At 62.5% G+C, this 23,633-nt stretch overlaps 1 protein-coding gene and 1 long non-coding RNA gene across 15 annotated transcripts in view; both read left to right on the forward strand.

Annotated features, from left to right (window-relative positions):
* Positions 1-22,207, forward strand: part of KCNQ2 (potassium voltage-gated channel subfamily Q member 2) — a 68,023-nt gene extending 45,816 nt beyond the window's left edge. For 2 of the 14 annotated variants that reach the window (XM_055265292.2, XM_055265285.2), the window contains 9 exons: positions 291-359; positions 4,508-4,537; positions 9,147-9,200; positions 13,453-13,676; positions 14,383-14,488; positions 14,993-15,124; positions 16,702-16,809; positions 19,867-19,990; positions 20,901-22,207. In XM_055265292.2, the coding sequence (XP_055121267.2) occupies positions 291-359; positions 4,508-4,537; positions 9,147-9,200; positions 13,453-13,676; positions 14,383-14,488; positions 14,993-15,124; positions 16,702-16,809; positions 19,867-19,990; positions 20,901-21,632 (1,579 nt within the window). In that variant the 3' untranslated portion in view covers positions 21,633-22,207. Of the gene's footprint in view, positions 1-290; positions 360-4,507; positions 4,538-9,146; positions 9,201-13,452; positions 13,677-14,382; positions 14,489-14,992; positions 15,167-16,701; positions 16,810-19,866; positions 19,991-20,900 lie in introns of all 14 variants that reach the window. The other 12 variants (XM_055265295.2, XM_063633446.1, XM_063633445.1 and 9 more) reach the window with 9 other exon arrangements.
* Positions 1,915-4,171, forward strand: LOC134735830 (uncharacterized). Its single transcript, XR_010119356.1, has 2 exons — positions 1,915-3,834; positions 3,927-4,171. It is a non-coding gene; the product is annotated as an uncharacterized lncRNA (long non-coding RNA).
* Positions 22,208-23,633: the final 1,426 nt, after the last annotated feature.

The raw sequence follows: 23,633 nt of genomic DNA on the forward strand, positions 1-23,633 counted from the left end.
TTCACCTGCTCCAGGCTGCAGGGCTGCCCTCCTCCCTCCTCCCTGCTGTGCCTGCTGGTTGACAAGGCCCCAGGCACAGCCAGAGAACGAAGGTGGCTCCCGGGCCTGCCCAACAGAGGTGGGCCTGAGCCCAGGGCCCAGTGGGCAGCTGCCTGAAAGCCTGGCCACGTCACATGCCGCCGGGTGTCTGACACCGCAGGCACCTGCCTGTGGAGCTGTGCAAGCAGAGGGAGGTGTTCCAGGACTCGGGAGGATCAGACGCTCACTCCGCTCTCCTTCTCTTGCCCCAGGCTCATCCCCCCGCTGAACCAGCTGGAGCTGCTGAGGAACCTCAAGAGTAAATCTGGACTCGCTTTCAGGTCAGCCGGGGAGCTCCAGGAGGGGCGGGCGGGCGCCTCAGTCCTCCCGGGGGCCCCAGCTGCCCACAGAAGACTCGCCCAGGACAGTGCCCCAGGGACTCCAGGGGAGCTGGGACGCGCGGGGATGCCGGACTTGGTGATGGTGGTGCTTTCTCTTTCCACGTCTGCTGAGCTGGTCTGGGCTCCCATCCCCAGAGGGGCAGCTGGTTCGGGGGATGGGCAGAGAGGGAGGGGCAAAGGTTGATATGGGGCCGGGGACTCTGCATGCTCCTAATGGGACCCAGGTGTGTGGGTCGTACAACAAAGTGTCCCAGCCCGTCATCCTCCCGAGTGCCTGGTGGTGACTCAGGTGCTGATGGCACCTGCTGCCTCTCCTTCAGGCCCAAAGCCCACGGCTGTCAGAGTGCCGGGTGCTGAGGTAGGTTGCAGGAGGGCCTGCTAAGCAGGAGAGGTGGGCCACGAATGCATCTGCCAGGCCTGCCCAGGGCCGTCCCCAAGCAGTTCCATGTCTGAAAGCCCTTGGTGGGGCAGGGGCTTCCAGTGGGTTGGATGCTGGTTTCTGCCTCCTAGAGACACTCTTCTGCCCTGGAACCTATCAGGACGATCTCAGATCATCCTGGATTTTCCGGGCGGGCCCTGAGTCTGACGATGAGTGTCCTTACAAGGAGAGGGAGATTTGGAAACACACAGAGGAGACAGCCAACTAGGATGGAGAGAGAGAGTGAAGTGGTGCGGCCACAAGCCAAGGGCTGCCTGGAGCCACAGAAGCTGGAAGAGGCAGGAAGGACCCTTTCCTGGGGCTGTCGGAGGGAGCAGGCCCCGCCCACACCTTGATTTTGGACTCTGGCCTCTGGGACTGTGAAAGAACAAGCATCTGTTGTTACACACTCAGCGGCACTTAGTTACAGGAGCTGTAGCACATGCATCCAGACTTTAATACCGGGAGCCGCGTGCGGCTGTGCCAAACACTTGCAAGCGTGGGTGTGACGTCAGAACCGGGTGACCCAGGGGGGCTTGTTTCCTAGAATCACAGGTCCGTGCATGGAGGGCTCCAGCCCCAGGGTGATGCACACCCACAGTCACACACAACTGATTTAAACGATGCGGATGACTTTATTATTTTATTTATTATTATTATTTTGAGATGGAGTCTTGCTCTTTCACCCAGGCTGGAGTGCAGTGGTATGATTTCGGCTCACTGCAACCTCCACCTCCCGGGTTCAAGCGATTCTCCTGCTTCAGCCTCCCGAGTAGCTGGGATTATAGACACCTGCTACTACGCCCGGCTAGGTTTTTTTTATTTTTGGTAGAGATGGGGTTTCACCATGTTGGCCAGGCTGGTCTCAAGCCCCTGACCTCAAGGGCTCTGCCCATCTCGGCTTCCCAAAGTGCTGGGATTACAGGCGTGAGCCACTGTGCCCGGCCTCTGATGACTTTAGATGATGAAATTTGGGACTTTTTGAACCAATGGGATTTAGATGAGATTTTGGACGTGAGTATTTTGAGGTGCAGGCTGGAAGAAACTGAGGTGTCCTGAAGAGATGGTGCGCGGGGACACGGATGTTGAAGGTGCTTCTAATTGAGGAGGAAGTGAGGACGCAGTTGTTGGAAGCTGGAGGGAAGGCTGTCCTTGTGTTGTTGGTGGCAGAGACTCCGCTGGGCTGTGCGCTACTGTCAGGCAGAGGCAGAATTCTTAAGTGATGAACTGGGATATTTAGCTAAGAAGATTTCCAAGCAAAGTGTGGAAGGTGCAGCCTAATTTATTTCTGCTGCTCATAGTAAAGTATGAGAGGAAACAGGGAGATTCAGAACGGCACCTGGCCGATCCGCCAAAAGACTATCAAAAAAAAAAAAAAAAATTCAGGGCAGAACTGCTGTAAGAAACCAGAACTTGAAGGTTTGGGAGGTGCTCAGCCTGTCCAGCTTGCAAAGGGTCTTAAATTAGGAGATTCACTGTTGGCAAAGCCTGCTTTGGAGAGAAGCCCACAGGTGTGGCCAGACAGCCTCATGCTGGAGGCGCCAGGTGTGCGGCAGCAGCCTCCACCGTCTCCGCAGAGGCCTGAAGATGGAGCTATCTGGGAAGGATGTGCAGAGGGGCCTCTTGTCTAACAGCATTGTGGCCTGCGGCATATTCAGGAGGCCCTGGAGGTTTTGGGGAGTTTCATACCAGCAGAAACTAGATTGGCAGAGACAGTGTTGGACGAAGGTAAGAAGGCATCGAACTTCGGGAGTCTGCAGGCAGGAAACAGGCTGGTGGCGCTCCTCAGCTGTGAACACGAGCTGCCCTTCAGGAAATGGGGAACGACCCCGAGGTTCCCGCAGAGGCCAGCGGGGCCAAGAGCCCCCGAGGAGCGTCCCCAGAGCTGTGCCACGTGGAGTTTGCCCCGCTGGATTGGAAACCGTGGTGGCCGGTGGCCCCTCTGTCACTCTCCCTTTTTGAGTGGGAAGGGCTGTCCTGCCGTTGATATTTTAAGCAGGTGGCTTGTTTTCTAGATTCACAAGCCCATGCATGGAGGACCTTAGCCCCAGGTTGGCGCACACCCACGATCTCACACGTACCTGATTTAAGTGATTGCCATGACTTTAGAGGATGGGATTTGGGATGTTTTGAATGGATGGGATTTCTTTTTTTTTTTCTCCGAGACCGAGTCTCCCTGTGTCACTCAGGCTGGAGTGCAGTGGCGCAATCACAGCTCACTGCAACTTCTGCCTCCTGGATTCAAGTGATTCTCCTCCCTCAACCTCCCAAGTACCTGGGATTACAGGCGCCTGCCACCACACCCAGCTAATTTTTGTATTTTTAGTCAAGATGGGGTTTCACCATGTTGGTCAGGCTGGTCTCAGAGCTCCTGACCTCATGATCCACCCACCTCGGCCTCCCAAAGTGCTGGGATTACAGGTGTGAGCCACTGTGCCTGGCCAACGGATGGGATTTCGATGAGGTTTTGGACACACAGTCCATGCTGCAGAGGGTGGAGATTTTGGGGGATCTTGGGAGGGGTGAGTGTATTCTGGACATAAGACAGACATGAATTTTGGGGGGTCGGGGGAATGCAGTGGGTTGAATGCTGGTCTCCAAAATGTCCCAGAATGTGCAAATGTGACCTGATTTGGAAAAAGTGTCCTTGCAGCTGTAACTGAGCTTGGGATCTTGAGATGAGATCATGCTGGAACATCCTGATGAGCCTGGTGACAGCTTGAGCCCTAGCCCAGTGACAGCTGTCCTTACAGAGGTAGAGGAGGAGAAGACACAGAGACACAGAGAATGTCGTGGAGAGACGGAGGCAGAGATGGGGCAGTGCAGCCACAAGCCAAGGACGCCTGGGCCACCGGGAGCTGCAGGAGGCAATGGGGGACCCTCCCCAAGAGCGTGGACCATGTTCCACGGCAACACGGTCCCTGTCACATGAAGTATTTGGAAGTGCACCAAAGAGCCTGCTTATAACACGGCGTACCAGCCGGGGCACCAGCCCAGGTGTTCGAATGAGATCGCTGGGGCCTCCCCATGGATGAGCCAAATCATGATCCACCGATCTCTCACTCAATCCATAATGCCTTTACCCACAGAAACAGCCCCAAATGAGACGCCGGAAGGCCCAGACAGCTTTGCCTGCAGGAAGAGGCCGGGACCGTTGGTCAGTGGCGCAAACCCTGGGCTCACTGACTGTGGCGCAATGGAGCCATCCCTGGAAAGTCACGCGGAAGAGAATCATTCCATTAGGATGAGCATGGAAAAAAGAGTTGGAGCAGCTCAGTCTGTCTCGAAAATTGATTGAAATTAAACTCGCTTCCGGAGCTTTCTTCAGCAAACACGTCCTTTTTGGAACTTTATTAATATTGCTGTGGTTCTGGTTAAAATGAGTGTCTGTAAATGTGGAGGGGTAGGGACCCCCAGGTCGGAAGAGCAGAGGCCCCCCGTGGAGTCCCTCTTCCCTCTCGGAGCTGCCTCCGTGGGCCCTGGGATGCCCGTTCCCGGGCCCGTGGGCCCTCTGGGGTGGGTGGGCCAGCTCCACCCCTGCCCAGCCTTTTCTGAGATCCCCCTCCCCTGCAGCCCCTGGCCCATGGGACTGTGGGGGGCTGGACTGGTTGGGGGACCCTCATGGGTGCTGAGCGGGCGGCCACTAACTCTCTGTTGCTTCTGTTTGAAGGAAGGAACCCCCGCCGGAGCCGTCTCCAAGGTCAGTGCCCCCCGTTGCTGCCCAGTGTCTGCCATGTGCATGGCCGTCTGGTCTCTCTCCCACATGTGTGCACAACCTGTCATGGAGATGTGAGGGCCTTGTGTGTGCTTCCAAGTGTGACTGTGTGACTGTGACTGCGTGTCCAGACCCCCGCCTGGCGGTGATGTGGGCCCTTAAATCACTGTTCCTGCTCACCCCCTCCCCAGTGATTCGGTTTTACTTTGCAGCACTGTGGATCCGGGCAGCTGGGCGGCTTCTCAGGGCGGGGGGATCCCCTACCCTGCCCACAAGTCTGGCCCCAGGGGTCTTGGAGGCAGGGGGTTTCTGTTAGCGCATTCCCTCCAGCTGCAGGCACATAGCCCGAGCTCACAGCTGGCCTGAGTCGAGGCCGGCCGGGGTGGAAGCTCCGAGTGGGCCTCTGGCCTTCCTGCTGCTCTGGGTCCAGAGTGTCTGGAGCACGTGGCACAGACCAGGGCCCCTCGTCCTCCAGGCAGGGTGGGACAGCCTCTCTGCCTCATGCCCCTGGCTGGAGATATGGCCGGCCTCCTCTCCCCGTTTGCCAAGGTCAAGGTGGGCCAAGGGTGCAGGTGCTTAGCCTGGTTCCCTCTCCCGGGCCCCGAGGTTCTGTGGGTCAGGCAGATTGGAGACAGGACTCGTGTAAGGGTTCTGCTGGGGTGAAGGATGGGGACAGAGAAAATCAAGACCATTTCACAAGTTAATTCTATGTCTGCTGAGCCCCAGCCCCCCACGCATCACCCTGAGGAGGTGCCAGGCTTCTCTGGGCCCCCTGTGCCCCATCCACATGTTGCAGAGTAAATCTGGCCCTTTGGACGTGGGGTCCGAGATGGATGCCTGGCTGCCCCTCCTGGACTGTGGGGTGACAGCTGGCGAGACACTGGGGGGCTTGGGTGTGGGGAGACGGAGTAGGGCTGAGCCGCGTTTTTCCAGCCACCCCACATCCCACAGAAGGGGAGTCACGGTCAGTGCCTTGAGCTGGAAAGATGGGCAATGCTTCTGGCCCAAACCAACCAAGAGAACCACCAGGGGCTCGTTCATCCTCTCAAAGAGGCTAAGAAAATGGACGAGGGCCCAGAAAGAGTTGGGTCGGCAGCATGGCCTCTACTGGTGCCAGCCCCCAGCGCTGCCACTGCCTCCCCCGCCCCTGCTGCTGGCCCTGAGGCTGGGAGTGGCTGTGGGGATGAGCATTGTGCTCCCCCACAATGGGCACCCTTGGCTGTGATTTGGGCGGAACCTCGGTGCTGTCCCAGGTGGACGCGAGGCTTCCTGATGGCTTCCGTGTGGCGGGGCCCCACGCCCTTGCTGGGAGCGACGCCGGAGCCCGCCCCGTGCCTCACGGCCCCTCGTGCTCGCTGCCCCAGCCCAGCCCACTCCACGTTCTCGTCTCAGCCTCTCTCTTTCTCTCTCTCCCTCCCGCCCTCCACCCCACCCATCTGGACACCCGCTGCCCCCAAGTGCTTTAATCCCTGTTACTGCCCTTCTCGGGCCCCTCTCTCGTCTGCCCTCTCTTTGGGGATGAGGTGCTGGCCCTGAAGGCGAACTCCAGGTGAGGACACGCGGGAGCCTCCGGGCTCTCCGGTAAGCTCTGTGGCTCCCCACCCCTCCCCCGTCTCTTCCCCATGTGTCCGGGGGGTCCTTGCCTGTGCCTCCCACGCCCTCCCCCACGGGCGAGCGCCCACCCGCCCCGGCCCTCCTCCTGGGATGCCTGTGATGAGGGACGTGGGGCTGCTGGGTCTGGGGCTTCCGGAAGATGCCTGGGGTGCGGTGGGAGTGAGGAGCAGTCTCTGCCCTTGAAGACCCTCCCCCCCATCCTGGGGTGCTCACCTGGCAGGTAATGGGGTGGCCTCTCTGTTCCCTGGCCTGGGGCAGCCGCAGCCTGTCCAGTGCGGGCTCGCGCTTAGGAAGTTGTTCCGCAATCGTTACCTGCCATGTCCCTGGGCTGCTGGGTGAGGGGCCTGCTCCGCGAAGCTTGATGGGGAGCTTGGCTCCTGGCGCCCCTCCACTGCCTGTCCTGGGCTCTGTGAGTCCGGTGGGACACGTGTCTCTGCCTGCCCTTTGGAGGTGGAGCCCGCATCCCGCGTGGCAGGACCCCGCTGGTGTCAGCTGGTCTTGGCAGGTGGCTGGTGTGGACACAGGGACCCTCACTCACTGCGGAGCCCCCCACCCCCATCCTGGTTCAGTACACAGGCATGTGGTGGCAAGCGACCCGGCTGGCGGGGACTCGGTTCCCGTAGGGACCACGGGGGCTGTGCTGGAGTCGGAGGAAGCGTCTGCGCTGGGGTCGGGTGGGGAGCCAGGCAGGCTGCGGGGCTCGGGCTGTGCTGCCCCAGGGGGGTCCCGGGGGGTCTCTGTGGCCACGGCGGCTCTGACTTGTGCTGTCTTGTCCCACCCCACATCTCACTGCCTCCTGCCCCCATGCCTGGAAGAGCCCCCAACACCAGCTGCCCCCTCATGCCTGTGTGGGCTCCCCCGTGCCTGTGCAGGCTCCTCCTCCTCTTCTCAAGCACACGTGTCCACATGTTTTTGGTGCTTGTCTGTCCTGTTGGGTCTTGGTCAGTGTCTGTGGGTCTGCCTGCCTGTCCGGCCTCAGGTCATGGGGCCTTCTCAGGCAGTGTGGAGCTCCCTGTGGCTGATGGGGCAGGAAGGAAGCCCAGTGCCGGCCGCGGACCCCAGGGGGAGGTGCAGCTGCACGGGCCCCCCACAAAGCTTTGGGGGTCTTGGGGGGCTATGGCTGCAGCGCCTCCATGCCAGCTCTCCCCAGACCACGTTGCCCCACATAGGAGCTGCCAGCCACGTGTGGCTGTTAAAATAACGTGCATTAAAATGGGCACGATTAGAGATTCACTCTCGACTCTCAGGTGCCTGGTGGCGACAGCCAGAGCTTCAGTGTGGCTACAGGATGATCCCATTGCAGAATCGGGCGGTAGGGCCAGCCCGGGAGGGGCCTCTTGGTCAAGGCGATCATGCTGGGGTCAAAATAGGAGACCTTGGGAAGTTTGGGGAAGCGGGACTCTGCCTCCTTCCTGCTCCTTCCCTGGGGTGGGGAAGCGGGACTCTGCCTCCTTCCTGCTCCTTCCCTGGGGTGGGGAAGCGGGACTCTGCCTCCTTCCTGCTCCTTCCCTGGGGTGGGGAAGCGGGACTCTGCCTCCTTCCTGCTACTTCCCTGGGGTGGGAAGGTCTCCTGGGGCCCTCCAGGCAGGGGCTCTGTGCTTGAGCCTGGGCACCCTGGTGGTGCTGGTGGGAGTCTGAGGTCTTGGCCTGCTGGGAAGCCTTGGGTGTCATCGTGGCTGGGGTGGTCACAGAGGGAGGGATTCTGTGAGCAGCCAGAACCTCAGGCCAGGCACAGGGAGCCGGCTGCCTCCTGCCCCGTCCTGCCGTTGCGTTCGTGGTTAACCAGCAAACAGAGTCCAGCCTTTGCGCTATATCCCTTAGTGCCTGGGGACCTCAAAGTCGCTTGTGTACTAAAAAGCGGGACCGGCACGGGGGCTGGGGTGGAAGCCGGCCACCTGCCCTTGGGGTCTTGCCGGCCAGTGGGGCTTGGGGAAGGGTCCAGAGCCCTCAGCCTACCCGGGCGGCTGATTGCTGCCGTGACTGGAGCTAGCCGTGTCTGTGACGCCTCGCGGAGAGCTGCCTGCGGGTGCGTGCAGGGACGTCGGTGTCTAAACACGTGTGTGCAGGACAACGGGAGGCTGGGTGCTTTCTTCCTAGAGCCTGTGTGTTCTGAGTGGATGCCGTTGCCATGCTGGGGTTCCCGGGGCGCTGAGTTGGAGAAGCACTGTCTCAGGAAGCAGCGGCAAAGCGGGTGGGGGTGGCTGGGGTGGGGAAAAGGTTCTTGAGTTCTTGGCGACTGGTTTCATTTTTTGCTTATCATTTGCACATTGTGATGCAGAGATACATCGCCAGGATTTTTGGGGAGATTCTTGGGAAAATGTTCCGCGTTTTCTGAGCCTTTTCTAACACCCCGGCGGGGAGCTGCACTCTGTGAAGGGCTTCACAATGAGGGGATCCACTGAGCCCCGACGTGACTGTCCTCAGGGGAGCCCTTAAACCCCCAGACAGCCACGCCTGCAGTGGCAGCCACGCCTCCTGGGTAAACCGAGACCTACCTCCAACTGGAGGACTGGCTGGCGTGGCCAAATGTCGCCGATTGGTTTGCAAAGCGGGACAGCTGCACGTTTTCCTCCCTAAAATGTGCGTGCTTCATACCCACGCCCTTTCCCGGGGTCACGTCCTTCCCAAGCAGGGCTTCTGCGGCATCTGAGGCCATATGTATTATTGTTTTGTTGGCATGAATACTGCAAAAAATAATACATCTTTTAAGACATGAACCCAAACTGTGGCTTTGGAAGGAAAAGCAATTTTTGGAGGAAAAAAAAAACAGGGATTTTTTTCCTTCAGAAATAGGGAAGTGTTTTCTTCTCCGGATGGTGGAGACGATGGTGCACCTTCCTTGCTGGCCTTGCTTGGGCACAAGCTGTGCCGCTGGGGACTGCATACAACACCCTGGGTGGTTGCAGTGCCTCAGTTTCCCTGCTCCCAGCCGTGTGCTGTTGCCGGCGCCCAGGACTAACTGTGCTCTCCTCATTTCCAGTAAAGGCAGCCCGTGCAGAGGGCCCCTGTGTGGATGCTGCCCCGGACGCTCTAGGTACCGCGGAACGCGCCGCACGGACTGACCGCTGCTGCACGGCTCCTCTGCCCCTCCCTGCTTACTAGAGGTTCTGGAGGGGCCAGGGGGAGGCTGGCGCCCCAACCCCAATTCTGACCCACCGCCCTCGTGGTGTGGGCTCAGCTCCCTCTATTCCAACCGACAGCTACGTGCAGGGTGGAGCTGGGCGAAGGTGGTTCTTCTTGCTCCCCACGCCAGGCAATGTCCTGCACACAGCTGGAGGGGCCAGCCAGGGGCTCTGAACCCAGCAAGGCGTCCGCGCCTCCTGGGGTCCCCGACTGCTCTTCAGGGAGCGTTTCCCCTGGGGCTGTCACTCTAGCACCTCTGCTGTGCACCTGAGGATGACTGAGCCTTCCTGGCTGCCTCGCCCGGGGGAGGCAACTCCATCTGTGTGTGCCGGGCTCCTCAGGGTCCTGATGCATCAGAAGCCCCAGAAAGCCAGAGGCCCGCGGCTCCCTCTCCCAACAACAGGCCTGGTTTAGGGCAGGTGGAAACAGGACGGGGGAGGAGCCGCCCCCTTTGCACCGTGGGCTCCTGGCCTGCACCGTGACCCGCACCTCCCCTGTCCGTGTCCACTGTCTGCTGTCGGGTGTGTGCAGGCCTGCGCTGGGGGCCCCTCCTTCCTGGCCAGCACAGCCCAGCAAGGTGGAGGCGGCTGTGTCGTGCTCTTGTGGGGCTCTCCTTGGCGCGTGCATGCCGCTGGCGGTGCTGGCCTTGGAGGGCCGGTGGGGCTGCATGCTGCCTATCTGCATCCGTGCATGCTTCGGACCCTGCTCCATGGGGGATCCGCGACTCCATGCCACCCTCTCCCTGTGACTTTGCTGCTTGTGTGCTTCTGGGGGGGTCGGTGCTTGCGGGGAGACTGTTGGCAGCTCCAGAGAGGGAGACGGGCGTGTGGGCTGCCCGGGGCACGGCCTGCTGGGGCGCTAGCAGGCTGTCCTGCGTGTCCAGAGCATCTGTTCAGGGTGCTTCTGGCCGCAGGCTGGTCCCTCAGGGCAGAGGCTGAGGTCAGGCTGCTTGGGGACCAGAGGGGTTTGAAAGTGGGGGTGGGAGCCCAGGCCAGAGAACAACCCATGGCAGGCCCTGTCCTGCTGCGAGCAGCCCCCACGGGAGGCCTCTTCATCCTCACGCTTCCTGGGCGTCGTTGGTCCGGACACCAGCTGGGCGGGGCTCTGGATGCTCCTCAGCCTCCTGTTTCCTGCAGGAACCGCACATCTGAATTTCACCATTGGGAGGGAGGGTGGCAGGCAGGGTGGGGGTGGCGCACTCTCAGGTGCTTCTTGAGCCTGTCCCCGCCCCGTAAGCACCAAGCGTAGGTGCCACGGACGCCCCTCACACACAGAGGGCAGCTCTGGCTGAGGGCTCCTCCCAGGCGCGTGGCGGCAGCTTTTCGCGTGTGCTTGTTCTTGGCATATGGCCGAGGGAGGGCCTGTAAGACCACGCGTGCTCCTGGCCGCTGAGGCAGGCTGGCGGGGTCGGGTGTCTGCAGCATGGAGCCTCACCAGCTGTGCTTGGAGGGTGCAGAGTTTGGGTCATGGTGGAGGTCCAGGGGAGGGAAGGACATGTCCAGGCCCCACCACCCTCCTCTCCCTGGCAGAGCCTCCCTCGCAGATCTGAGGTGGGAGCAGAGCCCGAGACCCGGGACAGCAGGGCGCACCGAGGCCAGGGCAGGCTCCTTCCCACCGGCTCCGTCTGGGGCAGTGCACGTGGGCTGTGTCCCGGCGGCCCCTGGGGCTGTGCTGGGCATCGGGTCCAGCAGGGCATGCCCGCCGCTTGGCAGGGGGCTATGGCTCCTTGTCGTGGCTGGCGGGGGGGATGTCCCCCTGAAAAATGGGAAGCAGACGTCGGGGCTGGGTCTTCTCTCCTGGGGCCTGTGGAATCCACGCCACTCCCTTCCTGAAACTCCCTGCGGACTGTGGGGCCTGACCCTTACTGGCCGGCACGTCTGTGTGGCCGCCTGGGTGTTTGACCCATTCACCTCCGGGGCCGCAGGTGGGAATGCCCATTCCTCAAGCTGTGCCTTTCCCACTGCAAGCCCTCAGCACTGGGCTGTGCCCGGAGACCAGCCAAGGGCAGCCCCGAAGCTGCAGTTGGGCCAACCGGCTCTGTCCTCCACCCGGTGCTTTGCCAGCTGCCATGAGAAAGGAGGTGGCTGCTTCTCTCTCTCTTTGGTGACTGGACCTGCCTGGGGTGGAAACGCGGAGAGAGGAATTGAGTCTTCCAGTGACTCCCAGTTGCCCTGAGGCCTGCCTGAGCGGGGCCAGGAGGGGCCTGTTCTTGCCTCTGAAATGGCTCGTGCAGTGGAGAAAGAACGTTCCAGAAGCCAGAGTCCCGCTGAGCCTGGGCCCATGTGCTCCCCTGGCCCCCGTCCGGTTCTCCCTGACCACCTGTGCTTTTGTTGTTGGGACGGGGACCAGAGGCCGTTGGGACAGAGGCCCCCACTGTACCAGGACTCTGAGCACCCCTGGCCCCCATGGGCACAGTGTGTTGGCCTTAGGCAGTGCAGGGCTGTGGACTCGGGGCTGGGGTCCTGAGCGAGCCTGTACCATTGGCTCCTGACGCCCCCAAGCACGCGACGTCTCGGGACTTGGGGGATCTCAGCCGCTCCGTCTCTGCTTCCCTGAGCGGGCACCACACCCAGGGGCTTCTTTCTTTCTCTCACAGATGCCTGAGTGGGCGCAGATGGTCTGGGTGGTCACCTGCTGCCTGGGGGATGAGGTGGGGAAGGGCAGCCAAGCCATCCGCGTGTCCAGGCCAGGCAGACGGGCGCAGTGGGCTCTCGTGTCTGTGGCTGGTTATCTCTGTGCCGTCTGGTGGGCGTGTCTCTCTGGCTGTGGGTCCAGAGTGGGGGCTGATGGTGGCCGCTGACCGGGGCCTCAGTCCCTCGCTGTTGGCTGGGGAGCCGCCGTGGGGTCGGTGAGCCCGTGAGGCACTGGGCTGCCTCTCTGAAGTGCGTCAGGGATCTGCAGGGCCTCCCCACCCGAAGGCTTGTCTCAGGCCCCAGGGACAGTACTCTGGGCCCTGCCCAGAACCGCCCTGAGAAGTTCCGTGGCTGCTAAGCATGGCTGGGCATGAGCGGGTTCTCAGTTCACGACAGCCTCACTGTCCCCAAGGGAGCCGGGGGTTCTGATGCTTTCCAGACCCCAGGAGGCCACATCTGCCCGGCGCATCCCAACCACCAACCACAGTGAACCCTCCCCTCCCCTCACTGTCGCCCGGCAGACGCTGGAGTTGAAGAACTCGGGTGCAAACCCGTCTCCACGGTCACCAAAAAACTTGGGCAAGGCAAGCCCAAGGACCCCCCGAGAATATGGAGCTGGAGACCCAGCCAGACACAGCTGCAAATCCTGCTTCACGCCTCGCAGGCGGAGGGGCCAGGCCACAGCGCTGTGGCTTTGGAGGCTGCCTCCCCCTGCCCTGGGGCAGGACTTGGATAGTGAGGCTTGTTGCTTGAGGCCTGGCTGGCGGAGGAGCCCCGTTATCCATTCCTTCCTTCCGGAAGCCGGAAGGAGCAGTTCTCTGACACGCACCTGGTGGGAGGGGAGCCCGACAGGGGAGGCCTGAGCCCTCCTGAAGCCCATCCCACCAGGCAGCCCCCCAGGGTGGGTGGAAAGGCCGGAGTGTGGCTGAAAAGGGTCCACCCCAGACTCGGCCCCCAGTGTCCTTGTGCCCTGGCCCCTCGACTCTGGGGCAGAAGGAGAGGGACAGGTGGTGGGAGGGGAGGAGGGAGGCTGCTTCCTGGGAGCAGTTACAGGTGTGCAAAGGCCACAGGGGAGACCACGGGCGGGGCCGGAGCAGACAGAGGTGCCCGAGGAAGAGCCACAGCCCCGGTGTTTGGGATGCCCGTTGCCCTGAGTGTCACTGGGTGAGGGGCTGGCAGGACAGTGTGAGGAAGGCTCCGGCACCTCATGGTGGTAGCGGAACGTGATTTAAGAGTCCACAGACATCAACTCCCCTGACATGGCCGAGCTCTGGCCACGCCTGAGCCAGCCGGGGGAGCTTGCCGCCCACCCGGCCTCCCCTCCCTCCCTCCCTCCCTCCCGCCGGGTGCTCCGTCCCCGTGGCACCTGCTCTGAGCCACCTGTGTGGCTGGCTGTTCTTCAGACCTGTGTCTCCCTCCGGCGCGTGGGCGGCGTCGGCCATGAGCAGACACGGCCTGTGTTCTTTGCAGAGTGACTTCTCTCGCTGTTTTTCTGTCTGTCTGTCTGTCTGTCGGTTCCCGTGGGAGCAGCCAGAAGGTCAGTTTGAAAGATCGTGTCTTCTCCAGCCCCCGAGGCATGGCTGCCAAGGGGAAGGGGTCCCCGCAGGCCCAGACTGTGCGGCGGTCACCCAGCGCCGACCAGAGCCTCGAGGACAGCCCCAGCAAGGTGCCCAAGAGCTGGAGCTTTGGGGACCGCAGCCGGGCACGCCAGGCTTTCCGCATCAAGGGTGCCACGTCACGGCAGAACTCAGAAGGTGGGTCTGGCCACAGCGCCACCCTCTCTGGGGATGGATGTGGTGCCCGAGCCACTGGGGCCAGCCACCCTGTGGCATCGCAGCCGCTTTTGCTTGCTCTTGGAGTGGGAACCCCCATCCTTTCTAAAATTGAGGTGAGACTCATGCAACCTAAAATTAACTATTTAAAAGTGTAGGAATTCAGTGGCATTTAGCTCACTCACGGTGGAGTTGTCGCCGCCACCACCTCAGCCTAGTTCCAGAACATTCTCATCACCACAGGAGGAAACTGTGACCTCATCAGTAGTCACCCCATTCCCCGCCTCAGCCCCAGCACCCACTGCTTTCGGGCCGTGCGTGTCCGTGGCTCCCATGTGGGGCCGTTGGGTCTGGCTTCCTTCACTGAGCCTCAGGTGTCAGGCCTGCACCTTCCACTGTTAACATCTGCGTGTGGATGCGCCACGTTCTGTTCACCCATTGGCCAGGATGTCCTTTGACACCCCACATCGGCCACTCCCTGTGGCCACAGCCTGCCGGGGAAGGTCCTGACTCGAGAGCAGCTGGATGCAGATGGGTGGGTTTCCAGAAAAGCAGGTGCACCCATGGGGCACCCCAGGGAGCCTCGAGGGGCTCCCTGGCGCTCTGTTTAGACGGTGTGCCCTGCAGGACCCCGGGAATAGGTCTCCCGGACCCTTCGACCCCTCACGGCCTGTCTCCTTCCCCCCAGAAGCAAGCCTCCCTGGAGAGGACATTGTGGATGACAAGAGTTGCCCCTGCGAGTTTGTGACCGAGGACCTGACCCCGGGCCTCAAAGTCAGCATCAGAGCCGTGTGGTGAGGCCCCTGCCCAGCTGGGAGCCTGGGGGAGTGAGGAGGGGCCTCCCGCTCGGTGGTCCTGCTGCTGCGGGTGCTCGTGGTGCTGGACAGAGCCGCCCAGAGACAGAGTCTGCCGGGAAAAGAAAGCGCTAAGACACGGGTGGACCTGGCTGAATGTCCTGGAGTTCACTCCTCTGGGACTCCGGCGGGTTTCGGGTGGGACGCTGGCTCAGCAAGAGGCCCGAGGCCTGGCTCCACCTGGCTTAGGAAGCAACTCAGCCACCCTGTGCCTGCTGTGGCACAGAGTCCAAGGGGGCACGGCCAGGCCTGCAAGCCCCACCTGTCCTGCGCATAGCAGGGCCACGTACAGGCCCTTCTGTGTGTGGAGCTGGTGGGCGGCAGACAAGAGGGGCAAGTCTAGCCACCTCCAGGCGCCGTGGTCTCAGAGGTGCTGGGAAGGTCCCGGTGCATGTGGCCGGGGGTCTCTGGCCCAAGACTCACAGCCCCACCTACCCCTGGCAGTGTCATGCGGTTCCTGGTGTCCAAGCGGAAGTTCAAGGAGAGCCTGCGGCCCTACGACGTGATGGACGTCATCGAGCAGTACTCAGCCGGCCACCTGGACATGCTGTCCCGAATTAAGAGCCTGCAGTCCAGGCAAGAGCCCCGCCTGCCTGTCCAGCAGGGGACGACAACGGGGTGGGCTTCCGGGACAAAGCCCGCTGTGGCCCACGGTGGGAGTGCAGGGGGTGTGCGGGCGGGGCCTCCTCCCCACCCACGTCGGCCTCTGTCAGCTTCTGTTGTGTCTTCACAAAGTCTGTTTTAATATTTCTGCTGTCTCTCCCATCTCTCCCCCATCCACAGTGTGGTGGGCAAGTGCGTGCACCTGTGTGTGTGGGTCCCTGAAAACGTGCGTGTGCATGTGTGTGTGTATAAGTCACACATGCACACGTGTGCTTCTGCACAGGTGTATGTGTGTGGTTGTATGCACGTGTGGCTCTGCTCTGCCATGTATGCACGTGTGTGTGGGGTGCATACATGTGTGTACACATGTGCGCATGTGTGTGCATGTGTGTTGGGGATGGAGTAATTCTGTTGAGACGTGAAGCTGCAGGGTTCCCGTGGGCCCCACCAGGCATCGGTTGTGCTACTTGGCACCTTTTCTTCTTCTACCTGCCCTCCTTGGCATAGGTGTCTCCTAAGTCCACACACGTGCTCACACATGTGCAGCCTCAGGCACATACAAACAAGGATATACACGAGTGGGTGTTTATGTTGCCTGTGATAGGGACACACGGCTGTTGGGAGTCTCTCCTGCAGTAGGGGACATGCTCCTGCCTATCAGGGTCCCCTCCCTCTCCCAGGCCCCCCAACCAAGGCTGTACCAGTTTCCCAGCCCTGGAAGTGAGGCTGGGCCCCCGTTACAGGGAGAAGGCTGGGACGGTCAGGGACAGCCCGGGGGTCACAGCCCAACTCCAGGCCCTCCAGCGGGAGTGAAGCTCTCATCTGTGGAAGTCGAGAGCCCCACCCTGGGGCTCCTGCCCAGTCCTGCTTCACAGGGCCAGGGAAGGGATGCCTCCAGGCCTTAGCCCACTTCTGCTGTGCAGGGGCCTCTGAGCCATCCCCTTCATCCCGCTGGGCTCCGGCTGTGAGGCCTTTCCCAGCGTCCTCCTTGGAGCAGCGGCCAGCCCTGGCTGCGTGTGCGTGTGTGTGCGCGTGCGGAACGCCCTCGTGTCTTGACTTCTGTGCTTTGTCTCCACATCTCTCTCACTTCAGCTGTTTTTGTTCACCAGGATCTCTTGTCCTAAATTTTCCCTGTTCCTTCCCTTTCTCTCTGGAAAAACAAACAAAACAAACCAAACAACCCAAGGACCCCAGGAGTCCTCGGCCGGCTCCTGACAATGTGTTTGCCGTTGCCCCGCAGCGGCCTCTCTGGTACCGGCTCCCGCTGCGGGCACCTCCCCTGCACTCCACGCTCTGGGACGCGGCACCCGGGTCTCCACAGTGGGGCCGCCCGCCACCCGCTCCCAAGTCAAAAGCTTTGCTTGAAACACGGGAAGGACTTGGCAAATCCAAGGTGCAGCGAGGCGGCGTTCGCACCCTCTGTGGGACAGCACCTGTTTCGACGGAGCCTCACTGTTGTTTCCGTTCCCGCCAGTTCCTGGCCAGCTCCTCCTTTCCTGTGGCTTTACGATGCATTTTGCTGGTGTCTCTTTTCTTGTTTACTCTGCCAGGATAGATATGATTGTGGGTCCCCCACCCCCTTCAACTCCCCGGCACAAGAAGTACCCCACCAAAGGACCCACGGCCCCTCCGAGAGAGTCACCCCAGTACTCACCTAGGTTAGGATGCCAGCGCCTCTCCGACGTGTCTGTGGAATGGCCGGCCCCTTCGCTCCAGGCCACATGACGGCAGCACCTTGTACCACCCCTTTCCCGGGACAGAGGGGACACTCGGGTTTTCTCTGTTCCTGAAAAAGCCACAAGAGGGAGAATGCCCTTCCTCCACCAGGGCCCCAGGCAGGCTGTGCCCGTATCAGGACTGCCAAGGGCCCCACTGCTCCTCTCGACAAGTGCCCTGGGAAAGCCGGGGGCTCTGTGGACGCCCTGTGACGCTTCCCTCTGGGGTTGGGAGGCCCCCGGGCAGCAGCACCTCCAGGATCAGATGCCATCAGACCTGCACGGACGTCCCTCTGGCCCTGCCCCTGCCCCCTGGACAGGCCCCTCAGCACCTGCTCACTGCGGGGACGCCTGGCCATGTGCACGGCCCAGACCTGGGCCCTGGGTGGCTCCGAGCAGGTGGAGCCGCATCTCTGTGGCTCTTCCCTCTCGTGAAAGATACAGACGGTCACAGAATCTACCCCTTAAGCCACCGGGAAGAAACGTGAGAAAAGGCCTGCCAGGTGCCCGGCACAGGCGTGCGCTCCAGCAGCTCCGGTGCTGGCATTCAAGCTGCCAGTGTCCTAATTAGTGTTTTTGATAAGGGAGCTGGTGAGAGCCCCGGCTGATGGGCAGAACAGAGGTGCGGCCCAGCTCCACGTGAGCTGGCGGAAGCCAATTCTTTAGTGATTAATTCAGACTTTCCAAGGCCTTCCTGCCTCCCAGGGACTATTCAGATGACAGTGGTTCCCTGTCTTCTGGCAAGTCTGATTGGCTGAGGGAGGGTAGAGCCCCTGGGGCAGAGGCCTGGAGGCTGAGCATAGACCCCTGGCCTTCCCTGACAGCTCAGGGTAGAGAGTTTCTGGGCACAGCCAATGCCAGTGTCTGGGCAAATGAAGCCCAGGCCTGAGCTGGTGGGGACAGCGTCTGGGGTGAGTCTGACCCCACCTCCCTCTGTGGTGGGGTTTCTGCCTGTGAGGCCGCGGGTCTGTGCACTGGACATGTCAGCCCCGTGCTCCTCCCGTGAGAACGGAGTTTCTGAGAGCAGGTAGGACCGTGTCTGTTACTGCCCAACCCAGGGTAGCCCCGGACAGAGTTTGCCGGGTTCCCTGCTCTGCGGTGCCCCCCAGGCCCAAGGGTGCTGTGCCCTGGGGCTGGTCCTCCGTCCTCCTGTGCCTTGCCGCAGGGGACAGCAGCTGGGCATCCATAGCTGTGAGCTCAGAAGGTCTTGCGGCTAGGAGACATGCAGGTTCACACGGGGCCAGGGGGACAGTTAGGGAGCTTGCCCTACCTCACGGGGCACTGAGCACTCAGGGATCAAGTCTCCCCCAGCCAGGGGCCCAGGGCAGGAGGGGCACAGGGTCCTCGGAGCAGCCCCCAGGAGCAGCTCCAGGCTGAGCCCGTGGCCAGGGCTCCTATTGGGACTGAGCAGGCGGGCGGCCCGTCATGTGGCAGGGGCGAAGGTGCTGAGCATCTGCCTGGACTGTGTGGATGCCCCGAACACCAGGGACTCCCATCTCCTCCATCGCCACTGGCGTCTGCTCGGAGCCAGAGGGTCCCCTCCTGCCGTCCCCTCCCGCCCTCCTGGCCCTATTGCATGAGTCCAGCATGAAGCCCCGCAGAGCATGAGGAGCTGCACTGTGGCCGACGCGAGCCTGAAACCCCCTCTGTTTCTCGCAACAGAAATAAGAAAACACCCCTGGCCCGCTCTCCCCTCTCCCATCAGAGGCAGGTAGGGCAGCCCAGTGGCAGGAAGTCCCTCCCCCGCATCAGAGGCAGGTAGGGCAGCCCAGTGGCAGGAAGTCCCTCCCCAGCATCAGAGGCAGGTAGGGCAGCCCAGTGGCAGGAAGTGAGGACTTGGCCTGGTCAGCTGGTGTGGGGCGCTCTTCATGTACCAGGCCCCAGTCCAGGGGAGACTCGGGAGCTTGTGGCCTCTCCTGGGTGGGTCCTGCTCAGCCACACCCCATTTCGAGCTGCCCTCGTCCAGCTGGGCTTTTGTAGACTTACTGCAGAGTCTTCGTTTCCAAGTGAGTTCCCACGTAGCTGCAGGCCTCAGCGCACACCCACTGTGGTGGCCCCTGCCAGCCCAGCAGCGGCCGTGACTCTGTGGATACCAGACTGGTCAGAAGCCCCCGTCCCTGAGGGCAAAGGAGCCTCCCTCCCTTCTTATTGTCATGAGTGACCTATGGCCTCATTGGAGATCAGCTCAGCTGAATTCTGCATCCTACACACACACATGCACACACGCAAACGTGCACACTGTTGCACACATGAACACATGCACACGTGTGCACACAAACTTGTGCAATGCACATGAGGGCACACACATGCACATCTGAGTGCACACACACGTGCACACACAGACCCTCGCAGCTTTGTCTCCCCTCCTCTGGTTTGTGCGTTGGTTCCTGTGCTGCTCTGTGCCCTCCCTCCTTGTCCTGGTGCATGGAGCCGCAGCTCTCACGCCTTTTCTGCTTCTGTTGTCCCCGCCACAGACATTTAATTCTGTCCCCATCAGACCCGGTGGGGCCGGCGGCTTCAGTGGCACATTATGTAGGAGTAAAGCTCCGGGGTGGGCATGGGTAGGGGGAGGGGCATCCTCTGGAGTGGGCTCCAGGCCCTGCAGTGGGAGACCCTCCGCGGGCTGTGGGGCCAATAGGCCTTGGGCAGGGAAGAGGGTGAGCAGGTGGGGCTGGCTGGAGGGGGCGGTGTGGAGCCGGGAGCCCACGGAGAGGAGCTGGGCGACTCCGCCCTGGTGGGAGCTTTCTTACTTTACTCCTCGCTAATGTGCCAGGCCCCTCGGGGACAGAGCGGGCAGGAGCAGAACCTCGCGGTGCCAGAAGACGGGCTGAGAACGGGGCGCACCCCGTCCATCTGTCCTGGCACCCGCTGCCCCCTGGTCGGCTCTGGGCTGGGCCTGCAGCCTAGACCCAGGGGCACTGTGGCCTGGCCCAGGAGGAGAGGGCAGGGGCCCTGCTGCACCCACCTGAACTCACGCTTTGGGGTCTCTGTTCCCGGTAGAGTGGACCAGATCGTGGGGCGGGGCCCAGCAATCACGGACAAGGACCGCACCAAGGGCCCGGCCGAGGCGGAGCTGCCCGAGGACCCCAGCATGATGGGACGGCTCGGGAAGGTGGAGAAGCAGGTGCGAGAGGCTGGGCGGGAGGGTGCGGGGCTGGAGGGCTGTGGTGCTTGCTGTCCCGGGGCCCCTGCTGTCAGCCTGTGGCAGTGTGGGCTTCAGGGGCTGGGTGCCACTGAGGGCTCCTCAAGTCTAGGGGGTACATGGCCCCGTCACCACTGAGAGCTGCTCTGTGCAGACCCCTCACACCTCACCATGAGCCCCCCACCCCCGGCCTGGGGTGCTTTCCCTCCTGACAGTACCCAAGGGCCAAAGTCCCCAGGAGTCCCGGGTGGGGGCTGCTGAGAGGCAGGTCTCTCAGGGGTTCCCTGTGGAACGTGCCAGAAGTTGTACCTGCCTGGCCTTCCTCCTCTCTGTCCTCCTTGCCCGACACCTCAGCGGCTCTCTTCTGGGGGTGCATTCTCAGAAACCACCACAGAGGACCCTTGTTTTGGGGTCTGCTTCTGAGAGCCAGGCCTGAGCAGTGAGTGAGGAACCGCCAGGTCCTGCCCTGTGGGGCTTTCCCTGAAGGGGGTTCCACGGTGGGCAGCAGGAGGGCCTGGCTCTGAACACACGCCCCAACTGTGGAGGCTGAGCCCCCAGGGGTCTGGGAAGGAGGAGGAGCTGCTCCTGGGCCTCCTCTTCCCGCTCCTCCAGCTTCCAGGGAGCAGAGGTCCCCCCTCCCTGCACCTCTCCAGGGAGCAACCCAGATCCCCCCACCTCCTGGGACCAGTCCAAGTCGACCGACTTCCTGGGAGTGGTCCAGGTCCCCCCATCTCCTAGGTCCAGCCTGGGTCCCCCCCATTTCCTGGGACTAGCCTGGGTCCCTCCTGTTTCCTGGAACCAGCCTGGGTCCCCCCATCTCCTGGGAGCGGCCCGGGTCCCCCCATCTCCTGGGACAGGCCCTCGCGGCCCAACCCAGCAGCCCCTTTTGCAGGTCTTGTCCATGGAGAAGAAGCTGGACTTCCTGGTGAATATCTACATGCAGCGGATGGGCATCCCCCCGACAGAGACCGAGGCCTACTTTGGGGCTAAAGAGCCGGAGCCGGCGCCACCGTACCACAGCCCGGAAGACAGCCGGGAGCATGTTGACAGGCACGGCTGCATTGTCAAGATTGTACGCTCCAGCAGCTCCACGGGCCAGAAGAACTTCTCGGCGCCCCCGGCTGCGCCCCCTGTCCAGTGTCCGCCCTCCACCTCCTGGCAGCCACAGAGCCACCCACGCCAGGGCCACGGCACCTCCCCCGTGGGGGACCACGGCTCCCTGGTGCGCATCCCACCGCCGCCTGCCCACGAGCGGTCACTGTCAGCCTACGGCGGGGGCAACCGCGCCAGCATGGAGTTCCTGCGGCAGGAGGACGCCCCGGGCTGCAGGCCCCCCGAGGGGACCCTGCGGGACAGCGACACGTCCATCTCCATCCCGTCCGTGGACCATGAGGAGCTGGAGCGTTCCTTCAGCGGCTTCAGCATCTCCCAGTCCAAGGAGAACCTGGATGCTCTCAACAGCTGCTACGCGGCCGTGGCGCCTTGTGCCAAAGTCAGGCCCTACATCGCGGAGGGAGAGTCAGACACGGACTCCGACCTCTGTACCCCGTGCGGGCCCCCGCCACGCTCGGCCACCGGCGAGGGTCCCTTTGGTGACGTGGGCTGGGCCGGGCCCAGGAAGTGAGGCAGTGCTGGGCCAGTGGACCCGCCCACAGCCCTCCTCCGCACGGTGCCTCTGAGGTTTTGAGGCGGGAACCCTCTGGGGCCTTTTTCTTACAGTAACTGAGTGTGGCGGGAAGGGTGGGCCCTGGAGGGGCCCATGTGGGCTGAAGGATGGGGGCTCCTGGCAGTGACCTTTTACAAAAGTTATTTTCCAACAGGGGCTGGAGGGCCGGGCAGGGCCCTGTGGCTCCGGGAGCAGCGCGCGGGAGCAAGGCCGCCCTGTCTACTCTGCTCAGGGCCCCGGCAGACATCAGCCCGGTGTGAGGAGGAGCGGGAGTGATGACGGGGTGTTGCCAGGATGGCGACGGGCGGGGGGTGGTCTCAGCCGAGCCCAGGGGAGGCACAAAGGGCAGGACTGTTCCGTGAGGACCTGCGGCCTTGGGGCCTGGTGGGGTTTCCGGGCAGCTACAGGCGGGTGTGGCCAGCCGCTGTGCGTGGCCTCTGCCCTCACACCTGACCTGCCCTCACACCTGACCTGCCCGGCGGACTTTCCCGTCCCCCACCTCGGGCGCCCAAATACAGAGCTGTTGGTCGGCATCTTCTCCCTGTACCTTCTGGGATCTGAGGGCTCTTTCCACGGGAGCCAGCCCTGAGGTGGAGACCTTCGCCTGCAGCCAAGGAGCGGGTGGGGCCTGGGAACCAAACTGGAGCCCAGAGCGGACGTCCAGCCCTCTGGTCTTGGCCTCTAGGGGGAGGGCCTGGCTCACGGTGGGGCCAGGGAGCCAGCTCCGAAGGGTCTTCAAAAAGGGGGTCCTTGGGGGCTCCAGCTGCCTCGCCCTGGCCTTTCCATGGGTGCGTGAGAGCCAGCAGCACCCCAGCCTCGGAGACCGAGGGGGCAGGACCCTAAGTCCTCCCCTCTCTCCTGACTGCCCTGGCCGTGTGCCAACACTGGGAGACCCGCCTGGTGAGCAGGCCTCACAGTTCTTAGCCAGGCCCCACCTCGCCTGTGTCCCACCAGTGCCCCGACAGACCCGGGGCAGGGCTGGGCCATGATGCAGCAGGTCAGGATACCCTCCACCGTCCGCACAGGGCCACCCTCCCCGCCTTTCTGGAGGAACCACTCCCGACGGCCCCTTCTCCGCTGACCGACTCCTTAGCTGGGCCTCTTGGGGGTGCACCGTCCCACGCCCGTCCTGTTGTGGGCACCGTGGCCCTTGGGGCAGGCAGCTCTGATGGAGGAGTGAGTCCCTAGCTCCAGACTTAAGCAACAGAGCCCGGGAGCATCTGGCATTTGGCGTGACGGCGTCGCAGGCGGGCCTGGGCTCCTGGAGAGTGGCCTCCCTGGGAGTGAGCAGGGCTGGGGTCGTGGGCGCAAATACTCCTGAAGAGCAAGTGCAGGGGAGTCCTGGGCCCGTTTCTCCTCCACCTGCGTTTTCAGTGCACTTGGCTTGGCCGGGAGGTCCTGAGGCCCTGAGGCCAGCAGGGGAACTCATCCTCAGGGAGAGGACTTTGAAAGCAGCATTTGAGGGTCGTACGCCCCTGGCTGGTGGGGTCCTGGCGCCAGGGTGTTTGGGGAGCCGTGTTTGGGGAGCCATGTCTGGCGTCCGTTGTGGGGAGCTGCCTCCCTGGCCTCTCTTCCTACCCCCAGCCCGGTCAGGGCACTCCCAGGCCCCGTTGCCATTGAGGTGCTTCCGCTGGGCTGTGTCCTCACCCCTCCCTGTGCCAGAGCCTGTCCCAAAAAGGTGTCAACTGGGAGGCCTCAGATGCCACTGTCCAGGCTGCCACTGCCTGTCTGCTCTGTTCCCAAAGGCAGCGAGTGTGGCCTCGGGCCCTGCGGTGGCGTGAAGCATCCCTTCTGGTGTGGGCGCCGCTGTGTGTTTCGGGGACAGCGTTTCATGGCTGTGCCCTTGCTGTCTCCCTTGGGCTGGCTCGAGCCCGGGGTCCACGTCCCTTCGCCTTCCCATCATGGGACAGGGAATCCCCAGCGGGGCCTACAGGCAGGGGCATGAGTGCGTCCCACCCA

Source organism: Symphalangus syndactylus, chromosome 24 (genome assembly GCF_028878055.3).
Source record: "Symphalangus syndactylus isolate Jambi chromosome 24, NHGRI_mSymSyn1-v2.1_pri, whole genome shotgun sequence".
Classification (NCBI taxonomy): domain Eukaryota; kingdom Metazoa; phylum Chordata; class Mammalia; order Primates; family Hylobatidae; genus Symphalangus; species Symphalangus syndactylus.